General features: G+C 44.7%; 1 protein-coding gene and 1 pseudogene across 1 annotated transcript; one reads left to right on the forward strand and one right to left on the reverse strand.

Annotated features, from left to right (window-relative positions):
- Window positions 1-3,932: 3,932 nt before the first annotated feature.
- On the reverse strand, window positions 3,933-15,005 carry LOC148834009 (uncharacterized). The gene is made up of 8 exons (XM_088916255.1): window positions 14,367-15,005; window positions 11,141-11,236; window positions 10,762-10,995; window positions 10,476-10,635; window positions 9,875-9,934; window positions 8,027-8,059; window positions 7,558-7,584; window positions 3,933-4,816 (listed from the first exon to the last, which is right to left on the reverse strand). The coding sequence occupies exons 1-8, from the start codon at window positions 14,424-14,426 to the stop codon at window positions 4,233-4,235; spliced, it is 1,254 nt and encodes a 417-aa protein (XP_088772381.1). The 5' UTR covers window positions 14,427-15,005; the 3' UTR covers window positions 3,933-4,232.
- On the forward strand, window positions 11,358-12,653 carry LOC148834010 (uncharacterized; annotated as a pseudogene).
- Window positions 15,006-17,682: the final 2,677 nt, after the last annotated feature.

Genomic DNA, 17,682 nt, shown 5'->3' on the forward strand with positions numbered 1-17,682 from the left:
CTATATTCTCAGGGAGAGGAACGTAAACAGCTTAAATTTCGTGTTAAATAATTTTTTTAAAAATTAAAATTCATTCTATACAGCAATCGCATATTTGGGGACTGTTTCATAAAAGTAGTCACTGACTACATAAACTTCTGTGTTGACAGTGCAGTGCCCACCAGGAAAGTGCGCTGCTTCTCCAATAATAAACCCTGGGTCTCCAGTGATCTGAAGGCCGTCCTAAATAGGAAAAAGAGGGCTTTTCGGGCAGGTGACAAGGAGGAGCTGAGGTGAGTGCAGAAAGAGCTGAAGGTGAGAGTTAGGGAGGAGAATGGAGGACAGGCTGATGGAGAGCAATGTGAGAGAAGTGTGGAATGGCATGAGGAAGATCTCTGGATACAAGTTGTCCAGCGGCCAACAGAGTGAGGGAGACCTGGAGAGGGCCAATGAGCTGAATCTTTTCTTTAACAGACTCGATACAGGGTCCACTGCCCATTCACCCCAGACACCTTCTTCATGTCCTCAGTCTCCCTATCATGAGATCCCTCCTACTCCTACTCCATTTTCCTCTGCCCTCCTCGGCCTATCCATCACAGCTGACCAGGTCAGAAGGGAGCTGAGGAGACTCCATGCAGGGAAGGCAGCAGGTTCTGACGGTGTCAGCTCCAGGGTGCTAAAGATTGTTTTCCCAACAACAGGGAGAAGGTAGCTTACCTGGTCTCTTGCCTTACTGGACGAGCCCTGGACTAGGCAGCCAACCTCGTCGCCTGGGACCTCCCTGTGACCGGCGATGTCAGCTCTGCAGTCCGTCTTCGGTCAGTTTTCTTCTCACCACCTGGCCGTCTCACAGCTCACTTCCCTCACTCAAGGAGCCCCTTCTTTTCAGGAATACCCTTCGAATTCCGTTCCCTGGCCTCCCAAGTTTCCTGGAATCACGACGCTCTTATCCAGCAGTTCCACCGCGGATTATCCAACAAGCTTAAGGATCAGGTCACACACCTGCCCTTGATTTTCCTTCATCTCGCGTATCTTCAAACTGGATATTAGACTTCCGGAACTCAAGTCCGAATATCAATCCCTCCCCATCCCCCTTTCCAGCCCTGTTCAGGCAGACAGGACCCCTCACTCTCTGTGTCAGCGCCACCTGCCTGGAGGTCATTCAATTCCGACTTCCAATCACCTTCGCACCCATTCGTTCTTGGTTACCCCTGGTTACAGAAGCACAATCCTCACATTTCCTGGCCTCAGAACGAACTATCAGCCCTGATGAGACATTTCTCTATGTGTCTCCCCAGTGACTGAAGTCTACAGTCTGCTGACTCCAGAGCCTGGGTCCAGAGCAGAGCTTTTATACTGTGAGTCTGTTTTCACAACAGTTCCCCCCTGAAATATATCTGGAGCTCAAACACACAGCAGGAACAGTGATACATAAACTGATACACACTCTGACACACACACTGATACACACTCTGATACACGCTGATACACGTCTGAATTCAGAAAGTCAAGCTTGCAGACAGTCACTCTGTGTGGATCAGAGGCACACTGTGTAAGAAACACACAGATGAACACAGACAGAAAACCCAGTGGGGGTCATTTTTTTTAGAAAATGCACTTTATTACAACGGTGTGTAATGCACAGTTCTTACAAAGAATACAATTCTAACTTCACTCTTCAACATTTTGCAATCATCAGCTTCAGTCCTGACCTGACTGTTCACTCACACACTGCTGTACCTGACTGATCTCACTGTCACTCCAGCACACAGCAGCTTCAGTCCTGACCTGACTGTTCACTCACACACTGCTGTACCTGACTGATCTCACTGTCACTCCAGCACACAGCAGCTTCAGTCCTGACCTGACTGCTCACTCACACACTGCTGGACCTGACTGATCTCACTGTCACTCCAGCACACAGCAGCTTCAGTCCTGACCTGACTGTTCACTCACACACTGCTGTACCTGACTGATCTCACTGTCACTCCAGCACACAGCAGCTTCAGTCCTGACCTGACTGCTCACTCACACACTGCTGTACCTGACTGATCTCACTGTCACTCCAGCACACAGCAGCTTCAGTCCTGACCTGACTGTTCACTCACACACTGCTGTACCTGACTGATCTCACTGTCACTCCAGCACACAGCAGCTTCAGTCCTGACCTGACTGTTCACTCACACACTGCTGTACCTGACTGATCTCACTGTCACTCCAGCACACAGCAGCTTCAGTCCTGACCTGACTGTTCACTCACACACTGCTGGATCTGACTGATCTCACTGGCACTCCAGCACACAGCAGCTTCAGTCCTGACCTGACTGTTCACTCACACACTGCTGTACCTGACTGATCTCACTGTCACTCCAGCACACAGCAGCTTCAGTCCTGACCTGACTGTTCACTCACACACTGCTGTACCTGAATGATCTCACTGTCACTCCAGCACACAGCAGCTTCAGTCCTGACCTGACTGTTCACTCACACACTGCTGTACCTGACTGATCTCACTGTCACTCCAGCACACAGCAGCTACTACTCTGACTCTAGCTGTGCACTATAAAGAAAGGAACAGCACTTTATTTGACAATACAATGTGTGGAAATAGAGCAGGGTTTCCTGTCTCCTTTTACAGATGGACGATACTTACGTTCACCTTTTTCTATACATACATTGTCATTGATCTCTGCAGTACTAAACACATCACACTGAATTAAACCTACAAGGTTCAGAAATATGTTTCTTGTCTTCTTACACAGCTCGACAATAACACAGCAGATTTACACTCACCTGTTTTTTATACAAACGGGATGTTCACAGTGTTAATTACAGTCCAGATTCAGAGCGAATTTTTACACACCGATATTTTACACAGAAGACTGACACAGCTTTGCATTGTGAATCTCTGTCTCTCGTGGTTTTATTGAATGTGGCGCTATTAGACAGGCAATGCACTGGGATAGGGGGAAGCTGTTCACGAGCCAATAGCATTTAAACCACAACACCCACACTGCTACAACTAAGTGTTTTACACACCAGGGTTTGTGCAGCAATAACCCAGAGAACATTCTTGGGTAGCGCACACACAACTCCTCATTTACAGAGCTCCTGCAGCCTTTTTTCAGTGTCAGCCAGCACTCAGGGCAGAGACTTACAACCCATTCGACAAGGGTGAAACACACACAAGGGCAGTAAAGTGTATAACATTACATGGACAGATCTGAATGAAATTTTTGGCTATCAAAAAAAGTAAATAATTAAATAGCCCATTTATTTTTTGCCAAAGATTCTTGCGATCGATTGACTGGCAAGCACTCCGCGATCGACTGATTAGGCACCCTGGTTTATATAAATTAAACGTTAAAGGTTAAACAAAACACCAGGAATGCGTTTAACTTCACTTCTTACATGAACAGTTATGAAGCAGCTCAGCCATCTTCTAACTCGCCTGCTCTAGGGAGTGTCTCCCAATAACCACACTAACCAGCGCACAAGTGAGTGTGTTAAAACTACCTCACTGCCACCAAACAGATATAAAATCCAGGGTTCGGTTTAGGGTTTTGGGCTTTCATATGAAGGAAAACAGAGCTTTCAACAGGCGATTATCTCAATTTATTGGGAACTAAAATAAAGAAAAGAGCAGGAAAAAGTAGTAACGGGCACAGCGCGTCCACACCACACTTTCCCCTAAGACACATGTCAAATAAAACTGATTTTATTTAAACGTTAAACGTAACTCTAAGGGGAGCCATGTACTAGACTGTCAGGGTCTGTAGGTGCTCACAGACGCAGCGCTGGTGATAAACTACAACACCCATAACCACCCTGAGCCACTTCCTGTCTGCATCACAGTCCCTATTCCTCCTGGCTGTGGTGACGTCAGCGGGTCCCTCTCCGTTCTGGCATCTTCACAGTCACCGGCGCGTGCAGGAGAGACTCACACTGGATTTCATTTTTAAAAGTTTATTTTCTCAAAATTAGAAAAAAAAACACAGAAGGGTTTCCAGATATATTTCCAGATATAAGTCAGGAGTACAGCAGGCTGGTAGTGAGGTATATCTCCCTCACTCGTACATGTTATTTTCCCCCGTTTAAACATTTTACTGTAATATAACATGTTTAAACACGACACAACATCGTCATCATCTAAAATTACTATTATATTGATGACATCATCTCACTACCCGTCAGTAAACCAGTCTCCCAGTATGAGCAGTGGGACAGAGAGCTGGGAGAGAGTCAGCCTGTGTTCATGAGTCAGTGACGGGTTTAATCTCCACACTGACAGCAGGCAGCAGCTCAAGCCCTTTATCCGAATCCCAGGTCCAGAAGACAGGATAGATCTTCTCCCCCTGAGTGAAGACAATGTCAGTGAAAGTGTAGAGATGAGCTCTGGACTCCACTATGTAAAAGGAGACCTTCCTCTCCTCAATATCCACACACACCCCCAGCTTCCTGGGCCGCAGACTGAGGGGGAGACGGGTCCAAGGGGCAGTGAGAGCAGAGAAAACAGTAGAGTAAGAGTACAGACACCAGTAACCCTGCTGGGGAGAGATGCTGAACCTCCCTTTCCTCTTTGCAGACTCTCTGGTCACTCCTATTCTCCAGCTGTCATTCACCTCCACCTCCCAGTAGTGTCTCCCTGAGGTGAAGGCCTCCCTGCTCACGACACATGTATAAAGATCAAATCTGTGAGGATTGTCAGAGAGACTCTGTTCCTCCTTATCACCATCATCACAGTCATCGGTATCCTCCTCTCTCAATCTCACTCTCTTCCCATCCTCAGACAGGCTGAGCCCACAGTGAGCTGTATCAAGGTCCAGAGTCACAGCAGCTGGGGAATAAAACACAAACATCACAACAGGCTCCTGCCGATCACAGTCCAACTCAACTCCATCAGACTGTGAAATGTCTTTGTCCCCAAACACACCGAGAGTGAAAAACAAGTCAATTACTAATGACTTCTCTTCCCTCCCAGAGAAACGACATCTTCTTCACTGTTTCACTAGTGTTACACATGGGAGTGATCCCCAATATCCTCTAAATACAAACATTAAACATTTGTTTTTCACAGCGATGAAAGTTTATTTTTTTAACCGACATTATTAATAAACACAGGACAGACCGGACTGCAAGAGAAACTACAGCCCGACCACTCGCTTTCAAACACTTCAAAACCCACCACAACGACCTGTATACTATAAGAAACTGGACAACGTGTCTGTCAAACCGGTTTATTTCAAATCCCAGTTCAGCAGCTCGTTCATCTTCTCTAAGACCATTTTCCTGATGGAGTAAAAAGTGCTGAATTCAAAGACTGTGTAATGCTCGTTTTTACAGAAAAAAAATATAATGGAAACAGAAAAAACGTTCTGAAATATAAGAATACCATCACACTTAATTTGAAAATGCCAAGCAATATCCAAAGTGTTCAGTTTAAAGCAGAAATAACACATCCAGAAACCCGGAGAGAAAGACGAGAGAAACAGAGGCGCTCATGCTGACTTCAGACTGCTCACACTCAGCTGTCCGCCTCTCTGGTAGGAGACACCAGCTGTCAATCAGTGAGCTCTGACCACTGAGAGATGGGAGGCGGGGCTTATACATGTTTAGAGCGAATGGGGGTTTTAATCAATTCAATTCAAGAAGCTTTATTCGTATTACAAATGTATACTGACTTATTACTCTTCTGATACTTCATACTTAAGTATAAACTCTTAATACTTAATACTGAATTCATACTCTCCTTCGTTTGTCTGCCTGACAATCTAGTGAAAAACAAGATTCTTAGTTCTCAGTTTTTATTTTTTTTTATCCAGCATAGAAAGGCTGTAGCTCAATTCAACTAATAATGAAGTAGCAGATATACTGGACATGGCCTGGAAATAATGGGTATCTACATGTGCTACAACTTGAAAAAAATACATTTGAAAAAATGTTACGGTTTTTTAGGGGGTGGGGGGTGGATATTTCTTCCTAGTGTGTGTACTGAGTAAGATATATAAAAATACTGAGAAAAATCTTATGTTTCAAACTTGCTGTCATGGCAGTTGCCAGGCCTGTACACTCTATATAAGATGTTCAGGACACAAACACTCCAGGTTCAAATGACCTTTGAGGGGCTGGAGGTTAAAGAGGTTTAGCTCCCCAAACTTTAAAACAAGTAAATCCTGACTGAATCACAATTTTAAACACAAAAAGCAACAACATGAGCTGTTTAGCAATAAAGTTTATCTGCCTGATAATATTTATTATTCCCCCAGTTTGAACGTACTCTGTATAGAAGCACATCCTGCCTGTACTGTGTTTGTATGAACATCCTATTAACACAGACAGAGGAAAGAGGGAAACAGAAGAAGAAAAGGTGATTTTATAATATTTCTTCCTGCTGACCCATCCGCCTGGTTGACATGTGAAGAGAACCAGCCATTTCTCAGACAAGAGAGAGGCCTACAGGCCCCAGAGGAGCCCCTGTACCAGAGTCACACTGCTGCCTCTCACAAGAGGCTGTGTGTCTGTGAAGCTGCAGGGGAAGAGTACTGTCGTTGTACCATCCTTTTCCCCAACCTTTAACAGTGTTTCTCCTTAGGATTTGAATGGCTTGTTATTATGAGACTGGCTCTGCTCCTGATTCCTCCTGATATTCCACAGTTATTCCCAAATCCAGGGTCACTGGCTCTGCCACATTCAGCCTGTAGACCCTCAGTCAGGAGTGAGCAGAGACCAGAGCACACGGCCTTCAGGGAAAATGAGTTTTCTACACTGTCAGTCCCTCCAGGAGAGACTCATACTGGTCATTAGACTGAAATACATGTGACAGTGTTGGACAGAAGTACCGTGTGAGTATGAGGTGAGCAGGGACCACAAATAACACAAAAACAAATAGAAAGTCAACAAAAAGTCAAAAAGAAAGTATACCGCTGTACTGCGTTACCTCCAGACTGGGCTGACCCTATTTAGAGGGGTCCAGTCTGGTAGAGCCGAGCGTGTAAGAAAAAAACAAAACAACAACTTTGTGTATGAAAAAAGGTGTGTGTGTGTGTGTGTCTCTTCCCCAGTGAAAATACACAATAAGACTGGCAAAAAAAAGTAAAAGAACACCTTATGTGGGTGCAATCCCCTCTGGGACTGGCAGTGTAAACTCCCCCTTCCTGGGGTGTCCCTGTTCGTCCCGTTGAGGGGTGTCCAGTGTGCCTTTATAGGACCCACCCAGCTAGGTCTCATCAGCTGGAAGCCAGAACAGCTGGACTACAAAGGCCAGGCCCCGCCCTTCTACCAGAGCTCCGCCTCCACACTGGGTCAGGGCTCCGCCTCCAATCTGGATACGCCCCCTCGTAATGCCGCATACAGGATAGAGACAGAAACTCCCCCCATGAAACTTTGATTGATCTTCGCAGCTCACTGAGATTACTTGTAGGATGTTACAGAAACATGAGATTGAAATACATCTCTTTCTGTTTACACACCAGGAATGATCATCTCACACTAAAGAGACCTTCTGGACTCAAGACCCCAATAACCCCAGACACTAGGGTTTAAAACAGCATCTCTGTCATCAAGAAGAGACAGACCTACCTGCAGCACTGCACAGCCACTGCCATTCTGAAACACAGAGATACAGACACTGTTAATCACTGTCACACACTGGAACACAGAGATACAGACACTGTTAATCACAGTCACACACTGGAACACAGAGATACAGATACTGTTAATCACAGACACACACTGGAACAGAGAAATACAGACACTGTTAATCACAGACACACACTGGAACGCAGAGATACAGACACTGTTAATCACAGTCACACACTGAAACACAAAGATACAGACACTGTTAATCACAGTCACACGCTGGAGCTCAGAGATACAGACACTGTTAATCACAGTCACACACTGGAACTCAGAGATACAGACACTGTTAATCACAGTCACACACTGGAACACAGAGATACAGACACTGTTAATCACAGTTGTTCACTGGTAATAAGACTTTAGTAAAGTCAGTACTGTCAGTCAGCAGAGTTTCACACAGTGTACATACGTGATTTCGGGATAGGAGCTCGCTTCACAGGATCTGCAGAGAGAGAGTAGATTTTTATTGTATTAAAGTTCATTATTGCTTCTTACCTGTTATTATAGCAGAGTTTATACTACAGTCTGCAGTCAGTTCATTTCAGGATCCCCAGTCTCCACTGCAGTGTGGGTCAGAGTGTCAGTGAGTGTGAGCAGCAGTGGCTGTAAGACTGGAGTCTCACTCAATAAGACTGAGCAGCACAAGGCAATAAGACACACAGACACATCACAGGACACCCTGGAGTCTGGTGCTTGAGCCACTGAGAGAGATAAGAAATAAACACAGTCTGTCCACAGCAGTGAGCAGTGATTTCATAAAGAACCAGCGGTGATACTGAGAACTGATCGCTGCTCAGTCATCATTGTCCTGTACCCACAGTGACCAGTATCACTGACTGAGAGACCTGTACCCACAGTGACCAGTATCACTGACTGAGTGATCTGTACCCACAGTGACCAGTATCACTGACTGAATGACCTGTACCCACAGTGACCAGAATCACTGACTAAGTAACCTGTACCCACAGTGACCAGTAACACTGACTGAGTGACCTGTACCCACAGTGACCAGTATCACTGACTGAGAGACCTGTACCCACAGTGACCAGTATCACTGACTGAATGACCTGCACCCACAGTGACCAGAATCACTGACTAAGTAACCTGTACCCACAGTGACCAGTATCACTGACTGAGTGACCTGTACCCACAGTGACCAGTATCACTGACTGAGAGACCTGTACCCACAGTGACCAGTATCACTGACTGAGTGACCTGTACCCACAGTGACCAGTATCACTGACTGAGTGATCTGTACCCACAGTGACCAGTATCACTGACTGAATGACCTGTACCCACAGTGACCAGAATCACTGACTAAGTAACCTGTACCCACAGTGACCAGTAACACTGACTGAGTGACCTGTACCCACAGTGACCAGTAACACTGACTGAGTGACCTGTACCCACAGTGACCAGTATCACTGACTGAGAGACCTGTACCCAAAGTGAGCAGTAACACTGACTGAGATACAGGGATGTCCTGCTCACTGGTCACACTGCCTGATCTCTGGACATCAGCTGGACAGCGAGAGGTGTCAATGATCCTGTCCAAGCTACTGGCCAGCAGACTGAGGACCGTCCTGCCCCACATCATCAACAGCGACCAGACGTGTGGGGTGGGACAGCGATCCGTCGGCTGGAACCTCCTGCTCACAAAGCATAGCGGAGCCATGTAGGATGAAGCTATTTGATGAGGTAGCCAGGTGGGGTTTCTCCACGGTAAAAGTGCACTGGACAGGACTGAGGGCTCTGTACAGGGGCTGAAGAAAACCCAGAAAGTGCTTCTGTTGAGAAATGGACAATCCCAGTTTCAGAGCCAGGACTGCAGCCAGTGGTAAAACCCAGAAAGCTTGGAGGGGCTCTTATTGTGTGAACCAGCCTCACCGTGATTGTGTGGACAATCACTCACTTTGAGACGATTTGAATTCTGTTGAAGTGTTGTTGTTAGAATTGTATTCTTTGTAAGAATTGTGTGCTACACATTGCTGTAATAAAGTGCATTTTCTTAAAAAATGACCCCACTGGATTTTCTGTCTGTATGCATCTGTGTGTTTCTTACACAGTGTGTCTCTGATCCACACAGACTGACTGTCTGCAAGCTTGACTTTCTGAATTCAGATGTGTATCAGCATGTATCAGAGTGTGAATCAGTGTGTGTGTCAGAGTGTGTATCAGTTTCTGTATCACTGTTCCTGCTGTGTGTTTGAGCTCCAGGTATATTTCAGAGGGGAACTGTTGTAAAAAACAGACTCACAGTGTAAAAGCTCTGCTCTGGACCCGGGCTCTGGAGTCAGCAGACTGTAGACTTCAGTCACTGGGGAGACACACAGAGAAATGTCTCATCAGGGCTGCAGTAACAGAGTAACAGGAATAACAGAGCTGTTCTACTGTACGAGGAGTGTAGCTCCTATTGTAACAGGACTGATCTACTGTACTGAGACTGCAGCCCCTATTATAACAGGACTGAATCTACTGTATTGGGACTGTAGCTCCTATTGTAACAAGACTGTTCTACTATACTGGGACTATAGCTGTTATTGTAACAGGTATGTTGTACTGTACTGAGACTGTAGCCCCTATGTTAACAGGACTGTTCTACTATCCTGGGACTGTCACTCCTATTAAAACATACCTGTTAAACTACATACAGCACAATATAACAATACAGTTACTGTCATAAAGATTTGTGAGACTAGAGCTTTTAAGATGTTTCTCCTAGAATTTGAACCATTGACTGATAAGCTGCCCTGATAAATACAGTCACTGAACAGAAAGTCCATTAACAATACAAGAGAAAAACAGGAAATATACAGTATAAGATATCCAGAAAGATATCAGTGTGTTTCTCCTCTTACCTGTCGTGGAAATCTTTACTGATTCCTTCTTGCAGAGATCCTCCAGTCGCTCTTTCAGTCCAGAGACAACTCTCCTCACTGCCTCAAGAGAGAAGTGTGGATGAACAGGGATGCTGGGTGAGTCTCCAGCTCCAGGAGGAACACAGACAGACTGGAAATTCTGCAGCAGGGAAGAGAAAGAGGAGTTTCCAGTCAAACACAGCACACATTCCTGGGGAGAAGCCAGGAGCAGCTCTGTGTGAGAGACACCCTTCTGTACTGCAGAGTCACAGAGCAGTGATGTTACCTGGAGGAAATGGATGTGATTCTCTGTGTGTGAGAGCTGGTTCAGCTCAGCATCTCTCCTCTTCAGCTCAACGATCTCCTTCTCCAGTCGCTCTAGAAGTCCTTCAGCCTGACTCACTGCAGCCCTCTCTTGATCTCTGATCAGCTCTGTGACCTCAGAGCGTGTTCTCTCAATGGAGCGGATCAGCTCAGTAAAGATCCTGTCAGTGTCCTGTACAGCTGTGTGTGCAGAGCTCTGAGGGAGGAGACACACACTGGATTATTACACAGGAAAACACTCAAACTACATTATGCTGTATGCTCTGTTTCCAAAGGGTACTGTCCAGTGTCCAGCTGTGGAAATGTGTGTCTGTGTGTCCACTCATCTGGTGAATACCCACTCTGAGTGAATCCACAGCCTGTCTCAGCTCCTGCAGCTCCTTCTCTCTCTCCTGGAGTCTCTGCTGGGTTTCTGTCTTTGTCGCCCCCAGCTGCTTCTGTTGAGAAACAGAGACACTCAGGACATTTCTGCTGTAAGAGAATCACATCACAGAGACACCCCTTAGAGTCACCCTGGAAAATTCACACTCTCTATCCCTGATGTCTAATCCACACGAGATGTGTTTCCTGGTCCTGTCTGACACGCTCCTGTTTCATGTCTAATCTATACCAGTTGCATGTGCAGTGCAGCAGAGCACGAGTCTCCACCTCCTGCTCGAGTTTTACACCTCACACCTGGGTCTGCACATCTGTATGTGAAGTGAAATATAAAAACACAGAAATTGTATTTGAAACACAATCTAGAGCATTCAGTTTTCATTCTAACAGCTCAATACTGTGTCCTGACTGCTCTCTGCACCTCACAACAAGTGATTTCATCAGTTCTGATGATCCCGGTGGCTGCAAGTTTCAGGATGGCCCCGGGGCCAAAAGGTATACAGTGTCCCGTGTTGAAGATATAAAGTCCAGCTTTGAATTGTTTCTGCCAAAGGCTATTGAAAGGACAGTCCTAGGTATGACAAACCTGGAGGAGAGATGTGTGCATAGCAATACTAGAGGGAGGTGGACTGGATAGACTCTCAAGCATATGTGGATCTGTTGATTCTGTCTGGCGTGTACAGATCAAGGAATGAGGCCACCACCAGCTTATGGCATGCCAAGTCTGGTCGGACCATTTTTCGGGCTACTGTGTCAATCCTTTCATATTCTCTCAAGAGCCATTCGCTTTGACAAGCGGGACAGGAGACCTGCACGACGTCAAGGAGACGAACCCGCTGCACTGGAGATGTCTGGGACAAGTGGGTTGAGCGCCTGCCACTCATTTACAGTCCTGGCCCGGACGTCACTGTGGTTGTCCGCCTGGTCCCCCTGCGAGGTCGCTGTAGTCACGACCGCCAGTCATCAGAGATCGACCCACAAACCACAAACCAGTTCCAGCAGCGGACTAATCACAACAAGTGCCGCCCCCGCATGTGTTAAACCATCACCACCCGCTGTACCGTTCTGCACTCAGCTCTATAAAACCCTCTAAACTGGCTACTCGCTGCTCGCCATTGACTTCTCTCCTAGCGAGCTCCTACCTCGCTCCTTTTCTGGAAACCTCTCTTGTACGACTCAACAAACTCAACAAACTTTCAGCTTTTTGAACTTACCTTTGCTCTTGACCACGAACTCGCCTGTCGATTCTGATTGGACACCTGTGTTGTTTCTGCCTCTACTCTCTCTTCCGTCTGCATAGGATCCTACTACTTCATCACTTGGATTTGTTACAGCTGCCCTTCCCAACAATACATGCAGAGTAAACCAGGCAAATATGGCATAAAGATCTGGGCAGCTCTACCTCACCAGCAGCTGCCCCCGACAAAAGAACAGACAACAGGAAGAGGTGCCAGCTCTGTGCCCCAAGGGATGTAAAATCCAGCATCGCACACCACAAATATAGACACACGTCAACATTACCACCCGCTGCACTCATGTGTGTGAACACACACACACAAACACACACAAATGGAACTGTTCATTTTGTCTTAAAGGTTGGTTAAATTTGTGATGTTTGCAAAATAAATGGTCATTTGAACACAATTTTTGACTCTCTGTCTTTTCTTAGTAGATTAAATCATATGGTCAGTTTTGACTAGAAACAGATATAACAGATATAATTATGTGGCACCTTGCAAAATTTGAAATGGTTTCAAAACTAGTATCTTGGCCAAACCTTGACACATACCAGTCTTTGATAATCACTCAACATGTTTTCCTCTGGTCTTTACTGTAGTCAAAATAACACATAAATTGTGCTTATTTTACTCAAAAACGAGTAGCATAACTTCAGGTAAATGAGGTCTATATACCATAAGTTCCAAAAAGAAGTGCAGAACTTGTGATAATGACTAGGAATGATGTTGGTCAACTTAATATATGTTTTATAATGACTTTATAAACAATAATATTGGACACCCATTTTTGGGTGTGAACATCACCAATAGAAAGCTGTCTTTTACATGGGCTGAGAGTTAATGTTCCTGGGGATAGAAGGGGTGTTAGGGTGGTAGGGAAGCACCAATGACATGCACTTGTGAGGCCAGGAGATCCTAATCGAGTTAATGATACTTTAACGCTCTGTAACTCTAACGCTGTGACTATTGTAACACTCCGCTCGCTGGGGTATCTAAACCAACAATGAACAAATTACAGTATGTCCAGAATTTGGCAGCCAGAGTCCTCATCAGGTCTAGTGCAAGTGATCACATTACTCCTGTCTGGGAGTCCCTGCACTGGCTTCCTATCAGGTTTCAGGTCGACTTCAAAGTCCTCATGCTCCCCTAAAAGTCTCTGCATGGCTTGACACCTCTGTACCTGTCTGAGCTACTATCATCCTACTCCCCACCTCACAACCTTCACTCTTCTAATTCTGGTCTCCTGTCTGTCCCCCAAGCCAGCACTCTGGGTGACAGGGCTTCTCCTGCTGCAGCCCAGAGCTGTGGAATTCTATCCCTATGGATATCATAGAGTCACCTTCCCTGAGCTCTTTCAAATCCAGACTCACAACTTTCTGATTCATTAAGAGCTTTAATTTAACTGGGTCTGTTTCTGCCCCTTTGCTTTTCTTCTGTTTTATCAAACCCCCTTCTACCTTCTCTTCTCAGTATGCATTTTTCTGTAAAGTGCTTTGAGAAGCCATTTTAAAGATACCATATACAAATAAACTTTTTTTTAATATTAATAATCCTATTGTGGTGAATTTAAAGAAGGACGTCATTAATGAGGGTGCAGTCTGTTCTAGAGCTGTTGAGTGTGCTGTGCATTAATGAGGGTGCAGTCTGTTCTAGAGGTGTTGAGTGTACTGTGTAGTTGTACAGGTTCATCGGTGCTACATGAGTACAGTAAAGAGGGAAACAGTGAAGGTGAGGAGGAGGAGATAATGAACAACAGACAGAAGAACAGGAGACACTTCAGAGACACAACAGTGTGGATCACAGCTGAGTACATGAGCAGGACTCAGCAGTGGAGATCCAGCATTACAGATACAGTAAATACAGTCCAGAGATCAGTTAGAGCCCCAAATATACAATAAATCCTTTTTTCATCTTGTACTTGAGAGCTTGATTCCAGTTTCAAAGTCCTCACCTGTTTCTCTGTCCTTCCTGCCGCAGCTGAGACAGTATCATGGCCTCTGTGTTCATCCATTACACAAAGATGACAAACACACTTCTCATCAGTACGGCAATAGAACTCCAGCAGTTTGTGATGAGTGGAGCAGATCTTCTCCTGCAGTTGTCCTGTGGCATCAGCCTGTTTGTGTCTCTTCAATGGAACAGCTTCATGGTGAGGCTGGAGGTGAGACTCAGTAAGAGGCCAGACACACCAGACAGGATTTCACAGCTCCCCTCTGTCTCCCAGTGCAGACATCACACAGCACATCTCCAGGACCAGCAGGACTGTGAGCAGGAGGAGGACCACTGAGCCCTGTCTCCTTCAGTTTCTCCACCACTTCAGCCAGGATGGTGTTTCTGTAAAGATCAGGTCTTGGAGTGAAGGTCTGTCTGCACTGGGGGCAGCTGTAGATCCCAGTCTGATCTTCCTGATCCCAGCAGTTCTTAATACAGCCCTTACAGTAACTGTGTCCACAGAGCAGAGTCACTGGATCCTTCAGCAAATCCAGACACACTGAGCAGCTGAACTGGTCCTAAGTAAAAACTGCACAGAGAGGAGCAGTAGAGACGGGGCTGCAGTGAGTTTGTTTCTAGTGAAACGAAACTGATCTCTGAGTTTCACTTCCTGGATCTGCACAGAGCAACAGGGCTGTGAGTGTTAGGGGGTGTGGTTGCTAGGGGTGTGATTAAGGATATTAGAGGCATTAGTTAGAAAGAGTTGTGATTTCTTGGTGGTTGTTGTTTAAAAGAAGGAGGTGCCGTTGTAGGGGAGGTGACTTATGTTGTCATTTTGGACTCAGGCTGACAGAGAGAAGTTTTTTTTAAATATTTTTTAGGACATCAGTAGCTGCTCATGTACTGAGATTAATGTCAAGTTAATCCAGTGGTTTGTGTTCCCAGTAATCAAACCAATAAAATACTAACTCACTCACACACCATGAGAAGATCAGAGCATGATGGTGACAAACAAGAGGAGGCCAGCTGGCCCATCCAGCTGTTTTAACAAACCCCTGATCTCTCTGTGAGATTGACAACACCCTGCGTATCTGATTATTATTAGAAACTGATTAATCTGACTATCTCATCTCATGTTACTCTAATGTGTTGTGGAACCTGTTTCATACTCTCACCACTGTTTGTGTAAAGTAGTACTCCTGTGCTGTGATAGAAACCCACTTTCTTGTCAACACCTCTGAGAAGTTAATCAGTCTGGATACAGTAAGTCCCTCCTGAACCTCCTACAGCTGAGATTCACTGGTGTTCAGTGTGACGTTTTCAGAGGTTGTCTGGTCACAACCAACCGGGATCTCAAGCCTGTACTCCTGAGAAAAGCCGGGATTTTGTCCTCAGGTCTTTAACACCAAAGGCATCCAAAGACACAAGCAAACTCCTTCTTTTAGGAAGAAAAATAGAAGCAAATGGAACCCTTAATACAAACACCAAACTGCAGAATTACTCACTTTGTCCAAGACAAGCCATCACAAAAACCAGACTTTCAAATCGCTCTCAGACAAAAGACCCCTAACTCCAGATTCAGGCACTCAGAACACACAGTATTTCTTTCTAATACAGTAAAGGTCGTGCGGTGTGTTGCGTATGCAGTTCGCTTGCCATAGATGATCAATAAGTGGCACTTGTGGTGCATTAGATGTTAGTGAAACCTGAATCTCTACTGTACATGTTTAAATCCACTTCATATGGAATATTAATGTGGAATTGTACAACTAAAGGGAAATTCTGGTGGATGGACATAAAAAAGTATAACATAATACTGTGTATACCTAATGTAATGCAAATTTCGGCAACAAGTAATCAGGAAACAATTTAACTTTACATTTTTATTATAAAAATGTATTTCACACATACTGTACTGTAGTAGCTTTAAAGCCATACAGTCTCATACATAATACTGTATATACCTCCTGTACATACAGTAGATGGTAGCAGTAGCTAAATATAAACAATTAAAATTATACACAGAATTCCACCATAAAGTTTATATACTTCATAAAAAGCTATAAAGTTTTTTTTTTATTTTCAAAGGATATGTAATAAAAACACTTGTCATTATTGTTGTAAAAAAAGGTGCAATGTTGATTTAGTACCACATGATAAGGAACATTATTCCACCTGGGCGGAGCGATGGCTCTGTGTCTCAGGATCTGCCCCTGTGACTGGAAGGTTGCTGGTTCAAATTCTGTGGCTGGCAGAGGAATCCTACTCTATTGGGCCCCTGAGCAAGGCCCTTAACACCAACTACAGCAGGGGTGCTGTACAATGGCTGACCCTGCTCTCCAACCCCAAGCTTCTCTCTCCCTGTCTATATGTCTCATGGAGAGCAAGCTGGAGTATGCAAAAGGACAAATTCCTAATACAAGAAATTGTATATGGCTAATAAAGTGATCTTATCTTATAAGCTAAACAGCTGAGCAGTTTGAGATGTGTGCGAGCTGTGTGCAGTTCTCTGGTTCAGGTGCTGGAGAGGTTTACGGGGAGAACGTGACCAGAGCAGGAGAGAACGTGGAGTAGTACAGGTGGCTGTTCGATAATAAACTGCAAATATATATCAATATCTCCATCCAGTTCCCATCCATACCTGCAGAGTGTTTAACCTCCATCGCACAAACCCTGCAGTTACATTAGTATGGAATTGTGCCTCTAAAAAAACTGGTAGATAAAAATATCATTTGTGGATATTTTGGAAACATTTTGACATTTTTTTATTGTCCTTAGAGTGGTAATGGACATTGAAATGATGATAGACATTAATGTAGAACCTTACACACAAGTGGCAGTTTAGCACAGCAGTTAAGACTAACTGAGGAATGTTCTGAGGAAAATAGTTCAGATCCTTGTCAGAGCAATCCTTTTGGCTGTAATTTTTGCATTGTCTATATTTTGTCTTAATTCAAATTTCAGCAATGAAAAATCAGCAATTAACTTTAAATCATGATTATGAAAAATATTTCACACATACTGTACTGTAGTGTCTTTAAAACCAGTATCATGCTGTATTACAGTTATATATATAACTTACATACAATCACACTGATGTTCATTGCTGTGTGCGCTAACTTTGCTGTATATCTGTGTATCTGACTTCATGGGATTGGCGTGTGGAACAGCTGGAGATGAGACCCAGCTGGGGGGTTTGTTTGATTAAACTATGAATGAGTCCCAAGTTTTGAAATTATAAAAAAAATAAACCTTTTTTGTTGAGTTTGCTTGAGAGACAAAGGGTATCTTTTGAGAAGTTGTGTACTGCTTGCAAATTAGCTGATTTGACTGAG

Source organism: Atractosteus spatula, chromosome 5 (assembly GCF_055471065.1).
Source record: "Atractosteus spatula isolate fAtrSpa1 chromosome 5, fAtrSpa1.hap1, whole genome shotgun sequence".
Taxonomy (NCBI): Eukaryota; Metazoa; Chordata; class Actinopteri; order Semionotiformes; family Lepisosteidae; genus Atractosteus; species Atractosteus spatula.

What these genes read in the sequence shown, in the direction of transcription:
- LOC148834009 (XM_088916255.1), bottom strand. Translation starts at nt 14,426, where the DNA reads ATGGATGAACACAGAGGCCATGATACTGTCTCAGCTGCGGCAGGAAGG. An exon ending in AGGCTGTGGATTCACTCAGA is followed by an intron (nt 10,996 to 11,140) that starts GTGGGTATTCAC and finishes CTCCTCCCTCAG; the next exon opens with AGCTCTGCACACACAGCTGT. An exon ending in AGTAAAGATTTCCACGACAG is followed by an intron (nt 9,935 to 10,475) that starts GTAAGAGGAGAA and finishes GTGTCTCCCCAG; the next exon opens with TGACTGAAGTCTACAGTCTG.